The 16427-nt window shown below is 41.0% G+C and overlaps 1 protein-coding gene across 2 annotated transcripts in view; it reads right to left on the bottom strand.

The window, feature by feature from the left end:
• Nucleotides 1-15252, bottom strand: part of PRKAR1B (protein kinase cAMP-dependent type I regulatory subunit beta) — a 100145-nt gene extending 84893 nt beyond the window's left edge. Inside the window, exons 1-3 of one of the 2 annotated variants that reach the window (XM_035339778.1) lie at nucleotides 15065-15252; nucleotides 14220-14425; nucleotides 424-594 (exon numbers count right to left, since the gene is read on the bottom strand). In XM_035339778.1, coding sequence (XP_035195669.1) covers nucleotides 424-594; nucleotides 14220-14396 — 348 coding nt within the window. In that variant the 5' untranslated portion in view covers nucleotides 14397-14425; nucleotides 15065-15252. Of the gene's footprint in view, nucleotides 1-423; nucleotides 595-14219; nucleotides 14426-15058 lie in introns of both variants that reach the window. The other variant, XM_035339777.1, reaches the window with a different exon arrangement.
• Between the last annotated feature and the right edge of the window lie 1175 nt (nucleotides 15253-16427).

Raw genomic sequence — 16427 nt, 5'->3', positions numbered from 1 at the left:
TACATGACCTAGGTTAGGAGAAAACTTGAGCTAGACGTGACTGGGGGAAAAAACAGGAAATGCAGCAATAGAAAGGGCCACTTTCCAAAACTATGAAGTTCTGCCAAAACTCAGAAACTGAAGAATTCTGTTAATAGCAAGAAAACGGCTAAGAATTACCCACTCCATTAAAGAGGGAAACAGATTAACAGCACACCTCAAAAAGGGAAAGAAGACAGAATAGTGTAGCAAAATTAATGGGGAGAGTAGTTAGTCAAGGCAGCAGCAAATGAGCTGAGAAGACGGTCGAGCCGTGGATATGCTGACATGAGGACACCACCCTACAGGCTGACCCATGATTCCAAGCACTATAAATTATTAGCAAAATGTGATTCACTTGATTGCCCTGTAAATCTTCAAGTCAGACAGATGGCAACAGGTTACCTTTCTAACATAAGAAACAGCATCTTCCTCCGTGTAGACTTCCGCACTGACCCCTCCTCTCCTACGTCGGGCTTTTACCACTGGGTTGGGAGGAGGAGGGGAAATCTCATCGTCATGAGAATCAGACTGGGAACTGGATTTCTGCCGAGCCAGTATTTGTTTGCATTCTTCCTGCAAGGCAAAAAGAGACAAATGAAACAGCTCTTACGTATGTAAGACTTGATATGCTCTTCTTCTACAATTCTCAGCAACCACTTCAGTTCTACATTTAGACATTTGTCAATTTAAATGCATGTACTGGTCAAAGAAAACGAAAAATTTAACATGAGCAGCAGGAAGGACTGACACTAACTGCAGTACATACATGGCTATCATCAATACTTGACCTGTCCAACTCTTGCACACATAACAGAAACCAACCTATTATAAGCTGCAGACATTTCATTGCAGCTACTCCTGATGAGAAAGAAAAAAACAAACATCTTTTGCTTATTCTCCAACAACACAGCTGCTATTTTCCTGGTTGGCTTGTCCATATCTTGGTCTCTTGCACAGAGAACATACCAGAAGTCACATGTCGATATATTACGTATATTTCTTAATCTTTCTCTGCTTTGCAGGCTTACTATCACCAGAAAGAACAAAGATGCTCCCTACTAGAGAATTTCTGCCATGTAAGAGATTTACAACCAATGGGATTACTTCCAAGGGAAAAAAAAAATCCAAGGTAGGCTTCAGGGGACTACAAAAAAATGATAGCTGGCTTAGCATCAGCTAGCCAATAGGGAGGTTATTCTCCAAATTCCACATTCATGGAACAGAGTTAAATATGAGGGGGAATCCCTGGAGAGATAGTAACAAGAGCAGGAAACAGTACACAAGATCTTCAAGACAGGATGTGAGGGTTACAAGATGCTGTCAATTCATACACCGAATTATCTGACTTCCAAAGAATTGAGACAATCAAGATTACCTGTAATTGTAATATTTTCAGGCATAAAATCTACAAGTTCTATGTTAAATAAAAAAAAAAAAAAAGAAAAAGCTACAATTGCACAGAACTGCTGGTTCTACACACGTGTGGCTACTGCACCTAGAAGTTTGTGTCAGAGCCCCATCTCCTGTTCAACTTCCTGCTGCCTCTTCGGTGCCTGCTCAGCTTGCTCCTTCTAGCCTTCTTGACCTTGATAAGGCAGGGAGGGGAGAGGGGAATGGAAGCGGGACGGACCATGCATTCAGCCTTCAGCTTGTCCCATAAAGGAAACGGAAGAGTTTGTGCAGCAGGGAGACACAAACGTTGTCAGGAGGCTTGGACAGCAGCATTCCAGTAATTTAGTTGCTGTCATCTACTCTATTGTCACATGCATTAAGATGCACTCAGATAGAGTTATACTGATCAATGTATACACAGTCGGCTATCAGCAGACTACTCACTAAACAACTCTAGCATTTTTGAGAGAATTCATATTAGCAGAGTTGAAGGCTACACAAAAGAAAAACAAAAACTTATCAATGCTGAGGCTCCTGCACGCCCAATAAAATCAACTTCCCTTTGATAGAGATACCAGAATGCAGCCTCTGTCTTATACAACTTATTTCCGATGAGACTGAACAATTACAGCTAGTAAATGGAGGCAGTGGAGGAGGAAGGATCTGGGAGTAGCAGTGCTAGACATGTGGCCAATTACCAACATAGCCAGTTGGTCTTACTGACACAGGAAATGAGTTAGAGTTAACTCATCAGGTATGACACTAAAAGAGTGGTAGAGAAAATTGGCAAAAGTTCACAATTTTAAAGCTTGCAAGAAAAACAGATGATTAATATATGTTTTGCCACCGATGTTTACAAATGTCTGACAAATCCAGTCATGCCACTTGTCTTTTCTGGTCTTATTCCAATTTCTTTCTTCACCATTGCTGACATTGCCCCTGTTATTAACTTAAGGAGCCTTTCACACTGATCTGCAATGTATTATTGCTAGCTGAAATAAATAACAAAACAGTATTTCCCATGTTGCATAGTTCAAAGTAACAAGTCACACATTCTTGCTTTGACTAAAGGATTATTAAAATATTTAAGAGACAAGTACAGAGATAAAATTTGGAGGGCTAACTGAAGATTTGACTTTTTAAGGTCTTGACCTGCCTCAGAAATTGACAAGTTCTTTCTGATATCTGAATACCTTTTTTTTTTTTTTTTTTTTTTTTTAATTGGGATTAGTAGACTACAACTCCTGGGTCATAGCACAGTCAAATTAGGTGATATAAGCAAACAAAACAAACAGGCTGACTTCAGATGTATTAAAGCCTTACTGGAACTTTTCCAATTCAAATTTCAAATAATAGTTCTGTATATGTAAAAAATGACTCAGCTAGATTTCCCTATTGTGTAAAAACTGCAAGTCCTATTTAAGCATTCTCATCAACTTCTTCCCCACATACAACTGCTCTCTGACTACCTCGAGCTTAATTACAATTATACACTTGCAGAAATACAAACATTATAAATAAAAGTATGTGGGCTATGTGTTTTCATTATAGTTGACACCTAGTCATCAAAACCAAACTTATGACTGAAGAATCTGAAATAATGTTCGTGGGTATTTCAGCTCATGGATCTCTGACAATGTAATGTTCTCTTTTTACACTAAGTGAACAAAATCAAATGCACCTTCTTCATAAGCTTAACTGAAAGGTAATGAAGACCCTTCTGAACAGTAAGCAGCTGAAATTATACTAAAAGGTAATTACAACAAGAAGGCAGTCAGGTAACTATTTAATTGTATGCAGCACTTTCACAGCTCTTTTTATACATGGTACATGCACTCACAGAGAAAAGCAATAGTTTACCCCATCTGAATATCAAAAATACACCTCTTTTCCAGTACACATGTATAAAAGACACTTCTAAGGAATTAAGAAATAATATCTCCTCTGCCACAGCACGGATTTATACAAGAAAGCAAGCTCAGTGAGATAAAATTAATATCATAAAGCATGCTTTTAAACCCAAGTACCTTTTAAAGCCAAAAAGATATTAAAGGATTATAAAAGTGCGTTACCATATGATTCATTTTAAAAGGAAGTCTCTTCGCTACAAACTCCTTTTATATAAACAGCAGATAGTTGACTGGCTGGCTTTTCCATATGCCGCTATTTGTAGTCTAGGTAAGATTTCCATTACTGAACTAAAGAGTGCCTTTTGAAAATAAAAGCACAGACTGTATCTATCCTGGGTTAAGCTTTCACAAAGCTGTCTTCCATATATCCTGGAGTAAAAGCGCACAAATACAGCAAGTACTTTAAAGGAGGAATGGACCCTCTGAAGAGCAGTTCTTCAAACAGGAATCTTCAGACACGGCTTGATGTGGATGCTTGTGCAGAACTCACTTTCAAGTAAACACCTCACCATCTTTTGTTGTCATGACAACAGGCTATCTCACTTGCTATTCAAATGGCACAGATAATTCACAATGGCAGAGCAATCATATTTCCCAATTATGCCCACCTTAAAATGAGGTACTGGCTTCAGTGAGTTGCTTCTGACCTGTGCAGCAAGGTAAGACGCGGCTCTCCAAAACATGGGGTCTAATGCAGCTATCAATATCTCTACATCCAGTGGCGTTTTGGGTGACCTTGCCTGGCCTTCTGCTCCCAGTCCAGAAGGACAAGCCCTGTGCTGTACCTACCAGCCCCAGTGGGTACCATATATAATTCAGGGAGCATTAAATGGCAGCGTGGGCCGCGTGTGCACAGCTGACTGAAGCCTCCTGAGTCACTGCTACAGTCCAGTATGCGATATATTAACACACCCCAAATCTACAAACCATCACTGCTGTGTGACAGTAATGCCCTGTTTCATATACACCTGATCTAATTCTACTTCTGTGAAAAGCATGTTGCAACTGATTAAAAACTTAGCTGCAGCTCTGAACAAACACCTTCCCTGTGATTTGTTGGGGTGATGGATTTTAGAACTGGAGTCCCATAGCTGACTTCAGTGCTAACCAAGCCATAAATTGGAAAGGTAAGGAAACATACCATCTTTGCAACAAATTTAAAGAAAACAGAACCAACAAATACATCTGTAGTGGCCCATTTATCTTTTGGACATTCACCTCTGGCTAAGACAATGGTGCTGCAGGAGACTAATGTATAAAACACAGGAATTTAGCATGCTGTCATCAGTGCACAGGGTCATTGCCTTTCCTGATTAATGTTTTTAGAGGTTTTTAATGAGTTTAAACACTGTAAGTGAAGCAACCACAATGCTAAGCAAGTTTTTAGCTTTACCCTTCCTTTCAGACTACTGCTGAGGAGCGCACACACTTCCTGACCCAGCAGCTTTCTTCTCTCTTAGCTGGAGCATTTCCAAATAGAAATTCGCTTTCAGTAGTTCCTCTCCCAGTCTCTCCTTTCAGGCTTTGTCACTGTCTGGAAACACAATGTTTAAGTTCAAGGAAGGATAGCACCTGATGAGGCTCCATATCGTTGTATAGCTTTACACAACATTCCAGGAAGACTTTTAAAAGCAAGTCAGCCGTTAGGTATCACTGCTCACTACCTCCGCTATGCTTCCTACAACTTATTCATTGCGTTCAAAAGGAACAACACAAAGCAGACTCTAAATGAAATATTTTCTGTCTTTTTTTTTCCCCCCTCAAGCACGCTCAAAGTTTTCTGACTGACAGACCTGGAATCTGCTTTTGTTTTATCCACAGCAAATGCACAGCCCAGTTCATATGCAAGCAACTAATCTCTCTTTGCACTGGAACTGACCCAGAGGAAACACTATCATTTCTGGAGACTGACACAATGATTTATAGCAAACCACTCCATTGGAAGCACAGGAACGACTGATTCCATCACTGAAAGTGAGAGAAATTTGGGAGGTCTTAATGTCTTTCCCAGTCTTTTCTTTGTCACAGTAGACAACTCTACTATCTTTTAAGATCATTCAGGCTTGTAATGCGAGACCTTTCACACAATCCTAACCATTGTTCCACTGCCTTCTGGATGTTAAATGCTTTCTTCTACAGCATCACTAAGAAATCCCTTTAACCTCCACCCCTCCTACTAATGTCTTTATCCATTTCATACTTATCTACCACTTTGATTACTACCACTGCAGCTTGTGTGGCCTCTCTGCATCTTAGTTCATTCCTAATTTCCAATCTAGACAAAAGTCTCCTGCCAAAAATCCACCTACTCTTCTGCAGCTCTGCCTGCATCGCTCACCTTCCTGAATCCTTTTTACTGGCGCCCTTTTACCTCCTGCAACATGCTAACACTTCTTGTCCTCCCCTTTGGCATCTTGCAGTATCTCAACCCATCACCACCTCTTCCCTTCTTATTGTATGTAAGAAAGAAAGCATACATAAGAAAGAAAGGTTATCTTACAAAACACAGACCATATTTCTGATACTTAAAGGCTTTTATAATCAAAATGAAATGTAGCCAACACTTCTGATTTTTAAAAGCCAAATTACAATGCATGCATGCATGCCTGATATAAAAAAAAACATGCCCACAGAAAGCTCTACTTCTACTGGATAAAAGTAATTTAAACTAAAATGAAAAAATATTATGGTGTATTTTTCAGCAACAACCAGAATGCATAGATCACTTTACAGTTTTTAATCACTGGGTATGTAATGCCAAAGCTGCTTATTTATTTTTCATTCTAGCCTTCTAACACAGCAGACACTTATTCTGAAACGCCACCAAACTCAACGAGACTTATTATATGAACAAGGCAGAAATGCACCACAAGAGCATGGACAAAGAAAGTTAGTAAATTAAGTTTTCGACAGAGGGAATCATAAATACTAGCATGTCATGTTGCTCCTCAAAATACTTCTATTGTGTAGGCCTACTTAACGTTTAGAAGCATTCTGACACCCTCAGATCAAATGTGCTGCTGAAAGCAGGGACGGTTATTCAAAATCGCATGTTCCCTAGGTTATTCCAGAGTAGAAATCATCGCTAAAACATTGCCACATTTTCTTCTCCTCCATAAAATCCCACTCGATTTACTCTTCACGACTTGCCAGTAAATCAAAACCAAAACATCTATGGACATATTTTGATGTTGGGTTTCCCAGAGCTCACTTTCTCCGCTCCCCAGCGTCTTGCTTATGGGTGATGTGGAGCTGGCAAGCTGAGCTCCCTGGGAGGCACAGAACCTCCCCAGCTCCAGCCTACAAAGCTGTCAGGGTACTGCTCCAACCCAGGCTGCCAGGCAGTAAGCACAGACTCGCAGACAGGCACAGCATGAAGAAAAACAGTAGTTTTCCCGCATTTCAAAACCTAACGTGCTTTTCTTAATTGGAACAGAGCCAAGCTTCAAATTATCCTAACTCTGCTGTGAAAACTGCTGTTCTCCACTCTGTCCTACTGCTGTTCACTTGGACGTTCCCAAACCTCATTCTACGTGCCTAATTAAAATGAATTCATGCAGCATTAAAAATATTTTAAAAGAAGAAGGCATCTTTTTATGCAGTTAGGAGAATATTAACAATGAACTATTAGAGTGCAGTGGACTGCAGCATCTACATAACTTAAAAACACAAGCAAATCCAAAAATTATCTTCATATTGGAAGTGTGTTTTGGTTTTTAATCATTTTTACAGTCTTTTTCCTTGCTATCAGTTCTATTTGGCTTGCCCCGCAGTTTAAAATAATTGCTGTGGGAAAACTGTCAAAGCTTAACTCTTTTCCTAAAGTTATCTTCTACAACAGGGAGACAATACAAGGAAATAATATAGTTTATTGCCTTCAAGAAAAGCTACTGCCTAGCCTTGGCTAGACAATCAGCCTTCACTGAAAAGCTCAACAGTTCTCAGAGCACCTTGCCCAATGCACTATTGTAAACCACACAGCAAGAGAATTAGGACAAATTTCAGGAGCACATTCTCAAAACTACCCATCCCATAATCTTACGTGTGACCTTGCATGAAGTGAGTTGCAATGTAGTCCGACAGGCCCCTCAAACTCAAACCAACATAGTGAAGGATTTGCTGGACTACAGACAGACACTGGGCTGGACGTTCAGCCAGCTCTACAAGCACCAATTCCAGTAAGAGCAGTATTTCAAAGTGGGTAAACTCTTTTTTGGAACTTGATTAGTGAAACAGGGCTTGAGGGCCCCTAAATCAGCTTAAGGGCTGTGCATCTGACAGAGCTGACTAAACTGGCTGAGAGCCTCCAACATGCTGCAGTCAGAGGTGTGCTTGAAGGGATGTCCCTGCTCCTAGCTGTAAGGGTCCATGAGCATCAAGAGAGGAAGAGTTGGCTTTCTCTGTTAAAGGCAAGAGCCTTACTTTGGTGTGGAAGCTAAATCCAGTCCTATAGAGAGAGGATGGAACAGGATGTGTAGTGGTGTAATTATCTACAGGCAGTGATGAGAGTGCCTGAGCAGTGGCCATGAAAGAGTTAACACAGTACCTGTGCAGCATCCTCAGGAGACAGCAACAACACTAACTTGTGCCAGGATACTTCAAATCCAGAAACCACATCTATCTTACACTATGGCATCACTGATAGGATAAGCGGTGTTATTTTTATATAAATGGGAGTATTTCTTATAACATCTACCGACAGTAGTAAAACCCGTTATATTTAGTCCAAGCTTCCCCTTACTGTGGAACTAAAAATGAAACAGGTGTTTTCAATTACAGTCAATAATCTAAATAAAGATAAGGCACTGAATATTTGCACTATAAGCACTCAAAACTTCATCAACAGAATAGATTACCCCTGTACTGACTGTACTTTGATTCTTCCTAAAAATGATAACATTCATAAAGCATTATAATTTCTTCCTGAGTTACGCTAGTCTCCTGAGTCTCCGTTATCATTTTTGCTTTTTTTTAAAGAAAGCTTTCTAAGGGCAAAAAGCAGTTACCTCAGTATAAATCAAACTACTGGCATCCTCCCGAGATGTAGAAGCAAGACAAGATGAATTAGCAGCACAAAAAGATGTGATCTTGTGCTATAAATCTTCATGATAGTGAGCTGCACCTCAACAGTTGCAATCTGGCTGTATGCAAAGACTGCCTGAACTCAAAGTAATAATGTGAGCACATAGTTTTGTGGGGGGTTTTTTGTCCTTTTTTTTTTTTTTTTTTTTTTATATGGAAAAGGGGCTAAGACTTGCTTTAAGTCACTGCATATTCTCTTCCTGATGCTTAAGCTCTTAACATGTTAAATGTTTTCCCCAATAAACATTCTTTTATGCAGCTTTACTTAGAAATTAGTTTAAACTCCATCAGAGAGATTTTTTGAATCTGCAAACAAAAGATATTGCCAATACTTTTTCTAAATAAACAATCAGCTGTCTAATGTAACACTTGTTTCATTGACTCAAATCACAATCCCACCTGGCCTTATATCCTACCTATAGCAGTGGTTTAGGGAAAGAGCATAAAGAACACTTCAAGCATAGTGATCCTTCTAGCATGTAACAATCAGTAATTTCAGGAGTTTCTAAAAAGGATGCTTTATCAAAGCCCCTGAGTTTAGCAGCTAACAATGGATGTTCCCTCCTTTCAAGAATTTAATCTATTGGGACCATGATTTTGGCCTCAACATCTTCCTGTGACAATGTGATGTGCAAATCCAATGCATCTGAAAGCACATTTTTTCCATGCATGTTTGGGGTTTTCTGTTTCTAAAAACTGCTGGACATCAGTTTCAATGGACTAGAGCCTGTCCTGATGAAGAAATAGGGAACTTCTGCTTTCACCCTCTTCACCCTCCACTTTTCCCTAAATCTCCTGTGTTTCGCAAAGTTTGCTAAATGGGCGTTTTTTTCTTGTACCTGTTCCAAGACTGAAACAGTCGCCTCTCCTAAGAATTCTTGTGGTTGACTACAGCAGTCCCAGACGTCTGACTTCAGCACACACAGAACGACCTGAGCTGATTTTAATCTAGCTCTCTTAGGTACTGCTATCAGAAAAGTGGCAGTAGCACAGGCTGCCCCAGCCTCCTCAGAACTGCAGTTATACAGCACCCAGTGTTCCCACCGTTTCTTTGCTATCAGCAGCTCGGATAACTCAGGTATGTTCACACATGCTTTAGCAACATTTCTGACCAGAGCAGACACCACCCAACTGCTTTGCAAGCTTTAAAAGGTACTGAAATATTTTTCCTATTAATCTTTATCACACTGCTTAGTTAATGCATATTTTAGATAGTTTTAATTCTGCAGGATTTTCCTTCCAACCCACAACCTCTCCCCAGCTTATCTTAAAGGAATGAGTTATACTTAGCATAATCACCTACAAGAATTAAATTCACTGTTTTGGTCAGGTTCTGGTGTAAGTTCTGAAAAAAATGTAAATACTGGGCGAGACTGCTGTTGCAAAATAAAAGCTTGATGTTCAAATACCTTTGGTCCTGAAGCTCTTTACTATATGTTAAAAACTGTACTTTACTAACTGTGAATACATTTGTAGTTTAGAGACCTAGTTTATGGCAAACCCTTCACAAACTTTGACTTAATTTTTCTACTCAACCTGTCTGTGTACAATATTGTCTAATACCACAAGGTGGAGCTACCCAAACAACCTCATTTTGCTCCATTTAATTATAGAGGTAGGGGCCAGGGTTCTCCCAAACTCTCTTTTTTGGATGGTACCTTAAGACACGCAGCATGTGTCTGGGTCCATAAAACCACTACCAAATCACAGCAACCCATGGCATTAAGTACCACATGCAACGCGGTACTTCTCTTCTTGTATGTGCACAGGGCAGCAGAAGGCACCAAGAGGGCACTCAGATCTAGCAGGTATCAGCAGTTACTTGCTATTCTGGCAAAGCCATTGCACTAGAATACAGTGCATGCAAAATGGCTTCATCAAAATACTTGGTCATATATACCTATTACCAATACCTGAACATACACAGCAGGTTCCTCCTGTCTCCCCCTCTTTTGTGCCATTTTCTTCACTAGTTCTACTTCTTAGTGTAACTTTTTTCTGTTGAAAGGCTAGCTTAGCCTGGCAAGACAACTCCACCTTTGATCATATAATCATGGCACTAACCAGTCGGACACTAAGGAAAGTTTTGCCATCTCAAGTATAGCTGCAAATAGAAGTCTCTGCCTGCAATTTCTTAGTAATTAATTCTTTTTATATAATGTAAGAAGTAGAGATAAAAGATAGGTTCCCTGCTGTTTTTTTTTCCTGATATGCCTTGTTTAGTTCTCAAGTGAACAGGACGTAATTACAGCTGTTAAAATAACACCAAAATTTCTTAGCTAACATCTATTCCCCCACTCCAAAAAAAGCCAATTAATATCACTAAGGGAAGGTTTTCCTCACTTCACCCACCAACAAGAAGTTCTATACAGCCATAGGAAAATTTACAACAAATTATTCAAAAGAAAACATTACATAATTTTTTAAATCTCAAGTATCTAAACCATTTTCAACTCTTGTGTTCAATGGAATGTTAAAGATTTGTACAAAGTAACTGTTAACATGATCAGAGCAGATGTCATTTTGAAGTTTGTGGGTCACAGCATATAAAAAATGACTTGAGAACTACAATTCCAGAACACAGAAACTTAGGCTGACTCCCAGCGTTACTTTCATCTTAAAGCAAGCAGGTCCTGACTGTATTAAGTGAACAGAAAAATATCTATTAAAATTTTTCTACAATTATTTTCAAAGTTATACTTCTTTAAAAGTATTGTACTTGATACAATAATCTGCAAACTTAAATGGTAACAAATTTCTTTCTAACCTTGGCATTTCTCCAATTGAAAATGATGTCTGCAGAATCAAACATCAAACTTTAATCTTTAACACTTTATTCTTAAAGTATTTACTCATGTTCTCACTTTACAGCTCTCTCAGGCTGTGTCTACACTGTGAAATACAAAAGTGGCCCAACCGTGGGCCTGAATGCTAGCCCAAGACAGTCTGTACCTCTTAACCATTAGCTCATTCCCTGGCTCTGTTCTGAACTGCTCTGACCGACTCCTGCCAAAACAAACCTGCTCTTAGACGTGTTAGACCGAAGAATGATATTTGGGGCCAGTGTCTTGGGGTCAGGGGTTAGTCCCTGGCACTTCTCCATCTAGCAGTATGGATGCAGGCTGAAGGCAATGGACCTAACTGATGTCATTAGAAGAAGAATAGTTAAAAGCATTTATGATCCAGTCTGATCTTGCATATGATAATAAATTTTGCTTTTCTGACTTTATTTTATGAGATGTCGTAAAAACTAGCAAAATGAAACGAACTTTTTTGTTTTGTACTCACCTCTGAGGTAGCTCCAGTACACTGATGTGAATCAAGCTCTACACACTTTCCATGAGCTCCATTTTTAATTACTGGGAAAATATCCCACACTTCATCTCTACACTGCCCACATGAGTTTCTGACAGATATACTGGTATTATGCTGCTCTCTTCAGTGGAACATATTGTCTATTTTAATTAGACTGTCTATTTTAACATGACTGGAAAATAACCCCAGAATACCACACTGTAGTGGAAAGAAATATTACTTTGTTTTAGAAAATTATGCTTAAACTCGAAGATTTTCACTCCTCTCCCTACACAGGAGCAAAATAAAAGTACACTGAGCTAATAGCAAATATTCCATATTATGTACAGCTCATTCCCATCCAAAAAATCTGTAATCAACAATTGCTAAATTCACAATTCAATTAAGACTCCTCAGAGTAACTACATACGACAGATATCTTCAAAAAAAAAAAAAGAAAAAAAAAAGGATAAAACTTATTCAAATAATTTCTCTACCAAATCAGTCAAAATGTGGATATTCCCCACATTTACATAATTAGGCCTTGATTCTACAACTAACCTATGCAAACTCATTGTTTTCATCGTTTTCTCGCTAAAAAAGGGCTTTGCTTGTCATTGCTGCACAGGAACGCTGGATGAACTGGATGACGCTAGAAACATAATTAAGCTTGCTCATATCTAACACCAGACACTTAGAATCCATGGCTCCCTTAGACCAACTCTGTGTAGAAAGAAGAACAATACTGCAGAAGACCCTTTGAATTTACAACTCAGGAAGGGATAGCTACTCTTCCTGACCACAGACTTCCTTCCACAATATTATGCAACCAACCAAATCAAAATGTTATCCTTCAGCAGAAAATCCTTCACAATGCAATTCATCTCAAGAAAGTCCTCAAGAGATGGTTGAGCAAGGAAGTCAAACTGCTGTGGGAAGAAGAATTACACTGCTGGAAACCTCCAGAAGCATCCCAAAGGCTTTAGACTCAGAAGGCTTAGCTCACAGGCTACTCCTACAGGAGTCAGCAGCAAGATTGCTTGCTTCCATACTAAACATGACAATCATTGAATTTGATGTCTTGAGCTGGCTGTTTCTCAATCATCTCTTGTGATATGCAATAACATAATCAATATCCTAGTACAGAATTCTAGTGTCTGATGTTCTTTGGGAAATAATAGGAGATTACAAAAAAGAGCATAATTTCTCAAGGGTAGGAACTGACAACCTCTCTACATTTGCCTGCAATGTGTTAAGATCAGTAAAGCAAATCTCCTGCAGAAAAACAACTCAAGTAATCCCAATAGTTATGGAGAATATTCTAAAATACTACAGCAAATTTTAACATATTTTGCATAAGTGGTACTTATCCTTCTAGGCAGGAAGTTCAGAACAGAATACATTAAAATAGAAAACAATTCATAACACAGTAAAGGAAATTCAACGGATTTAATTCTCTTGAAATGGGGTCTTGTCTCTCAGAAGTTTAGCATATGCAGAACAAAAAAAAAAACTTTTTTTTTTTCTTAAATAATGAGCAATACAACACAAAATATTTTGTACTTCCTATCCCTTCCTGATGTTCCCAGCATTCTTATTAGGTTTCCAGTAGAGTAAAACGCATTTTTTAAAACTACACAAATCTGGAATATACCCATCCATACAAAAATTTACCTGAAAAGCTGAGAAACAATGAGAAATGTATATAATGGTTGTATCACCAGTAATATATCAGCACTATGTTTTATTCACTAGTAATTGTTCTTGCTCTGTCCTTACAAAAATAGTAATAATCAATTGTCCTCTTAAAATTAAGTATATGAAGAAAGTTTCTGATAGACTGAGGACTTGTGTACCTAAGAGTTTGCAGCCCTCTCCTCCCATTATTTCTGGAGCAATCCCATCCCCAGAGAAAAGCTGTGTTCACAGAACATGCTCTTCCTGTGAAAGACACCACTACATTTCAGTAAGGATCTGCCTGAGAACGTTCTAAAGTATGTTTGCCCCTCTGCACTGCTCTTGAACACAGAGATATGGGATATGGAATACAGACCAGAACGAATAATAAAATGAAGTAATGAACTTTAACTGTTTTAAGAACTTGCTGGTTCCTGATCTTGTTCGGTTTCAGGGGCAAGGAAAAACCACATCACCCGACACCAGAATGAAGAGGGAACAGCAGCACTTTTCACTCTTGTAGGCAAGTTCTTCCTATAGATCAAAGTTCAGCATGCCATGTATCGTAACACAAGCCACGGTTCTCGGTTTTTGAGTCATTCTAACAAGTTCTGCCTGACAAGAAATTATAATCTTGGTATTATGCATCATTTTATGTACTATCCAATATTTTGGTAGACATCAGCAAACACAGGGTTGAGGGGTTTTCTTAAAATTTCTCTTTTTAAGAGTCGCTTGCTAATTAAGATTTAAAAGGAAAAATGTACCAAAATATATGAAACTCTTTAAACAATATTTTCAGTTCAAAACCTGAAAATTATAAGTCACCTGAAAACCACTGACCTTTTCTAATTTTTCAAAGTGTTCTCTGAGGAACTTCATGGGTCGATCTGGTTTTGCTATGCAAAGATTTACAATGCATTCTTTTAAAATCTGTTGAATGTTGTGCTTCTGAACATAGAGTTCGCATCCCTTCAAGCTCTCGTCTTCTTCCACATTGCAGGAAGAAGCAGCAGCCATCTTCAGGCTTGTAAACAGTAAACAGACCTAGGATAAGAAAATGGTGCAAGAAAGAGAGAAAAGACAATTCTCAAATCCTTTGTCAGAGTAACGCAGATCAGCAAGGATATTCTAGCACTGCCTGTTGCCTATTCACAAGCTAACAATTGAAAACATTTTAATGTTCCGGAAATGCTGAACTGTGTCATCTTTGTAAAGCCAACACACCGGTAACTACAAAAAGAGCATTTTAACTCCCGGACGCTCGCCAACCCTTGGAAATAACGGTGCCGTTAATCATTCAAGGCCGTGAGCTCTAAAACCACTTACCAAACGGCGGCTTAAAGCCTCGTATTTGTTCCCCTGCAGCCCCCCCCCTCCCCCCCCAGAAACCCACATTTGTGTCCCGGGAGGATTTCGGCCTCAGGTAGACCTCGCACCTCGCCCTCTCCCCGCGGCTTCTCAAGCCGGGGCAACCCAGCAGAGGCGACACGGGGGGACAGGGGCTGAGGCGACACCGGCCTCGGGGCATCCCCCGGGCAGGGCCGGGGCCCACAGCAGGACCCCGCGGAGCCTTCCCCCGGCCAGGGAAGGGCCTCGAAGGGCCTCTGGGAGGCTGCTGGGCCTGGGGAGGCAGCGGGGAGGTCGCCGGAGCCTGAGGCTGGAGGACAGCGGGTAAATACCTGGCTTGCGGGGCCGGCACAGCGGCGGCTTTCTCCTGCCCTCCCGAAGGAAGGGGCTCCCCCGCCGGTATCCGCTGCGCAGCCTCCTCCTCCTCCTCCTCCTCCTCTTCTTTTTCCTCCGGGGCCGCGGGGCTCCCCCTGCCCTCCCGCACACAAAGGCTCCGGCACGGCCGCCGCTCAGCCGCAGGAAGCCCCGCCGCTGTCACTCACCGCAGGCTCGGCCTCCCCGCCGCCTCCGCCGCACCGGCGGGAGGGCGGCACGGCCGCGGAGCCGGGGGTGTCCCCGCTCTGGGTGTCCCCCTCCCGGGGGTGTCGGTGCGGGTCCTGGCTCCTTGCCCCCGGCTCAGCTCCCGGAGGTGTATAAGGCACCCCCAAGGGACTCCAAAATGCTCCCCGACAGGCTAGTAGCAATGCCATCACAGAATAAATTCAGCACAAGGGTATTTTAAAGGACTGATTTGAAGTAGTTCTGTATTTTATTGCATCCTAAATTAAGCATGATTGCTCAAGGAACAAGATCCCAAATGAACGTGTTTTGTCAGATGGGTTGGCTGCCCAAGCAGGGTCATCCAAAGAGCACATGAAGTGTTGGGTAAAGGGCACAAATACCTCATGAATACAATATAAGCACACACAACTGCCGTATGAATACAATATGGGTACACATAAACTCAAGTGGATATTAAAAAAATATATAATGGTGTTATAGAAACCCAAGGCTTTGCTAACAATGCAGTTCTGATCCTCCCAGGGGAAAAATATATATATATGAAGGGGAAAGTGATGCAAATAGAATCATTAGGGTTGGAAAAGCCCTCCAAGATCATCTGGTCCAACCATCCCCCTACCACCCATGTCCCTCAGCACCAGGTCCAACCTTTCCTTTAACACCCCCAAGGACGGTGATGCTAACGCCTCTCTGGGCAACTCATCCCAACGCCTGACTGCTCTTTCTGAGAAGAAATGCCTCCTAATTTCCAACCTGACCCTCCCCTGGCACAACTTGAGGCCATTCCCTCTAATCCTGTCACTGGTTATCTGCGAAAAGAGGCCGACCCCCAGCTCCCCACACCTTCCTTTCAGGTAGCTGTAGACAGCAGTAAGATCTCCCCTTAAGCCTCCTCTACTCTAGACTAAACAACTCCAGTTCCCTCAGCCGCTCCTCACAGGACTTGTAAAAACTTCCAGAAAAACAAACAAACAAGCAAACAAACAAAAAGCAAAGCCACCACGACTGATCCCCAGAAGCTCCCTGCTCCACAGGGGCGCAGCGCCGCGGGCCTGGCCGCTTTGCTCTGCTACTACCCTCAGCACCATCTTTACCACCACCCCACGGTTCTGTGAGGGGCCGAGGCCGCTGCCCCCACTG

This window comes from Oxyura jamaicensis, chromosome 14 (assembly GCF_011077185.1).
Source record: "Oxyura jamaicensis isolate SHBP4307 breed ruddy duck chromosome 14, BPBGC_Ojam_1.0, whole genome shotgun sequence".
NCBI classification, from domain to species: Eukaryota; Metazoa; Chordata; class Aves; order Anseriformes; family Anatidae; genus Oxyura; species Oxyura jamaicensis.
The sequence above is the reverse complement of the archived record's forward strand: the minus strand, read 5'-3'. Positions and strand labels throughout refer to the sequence as shown.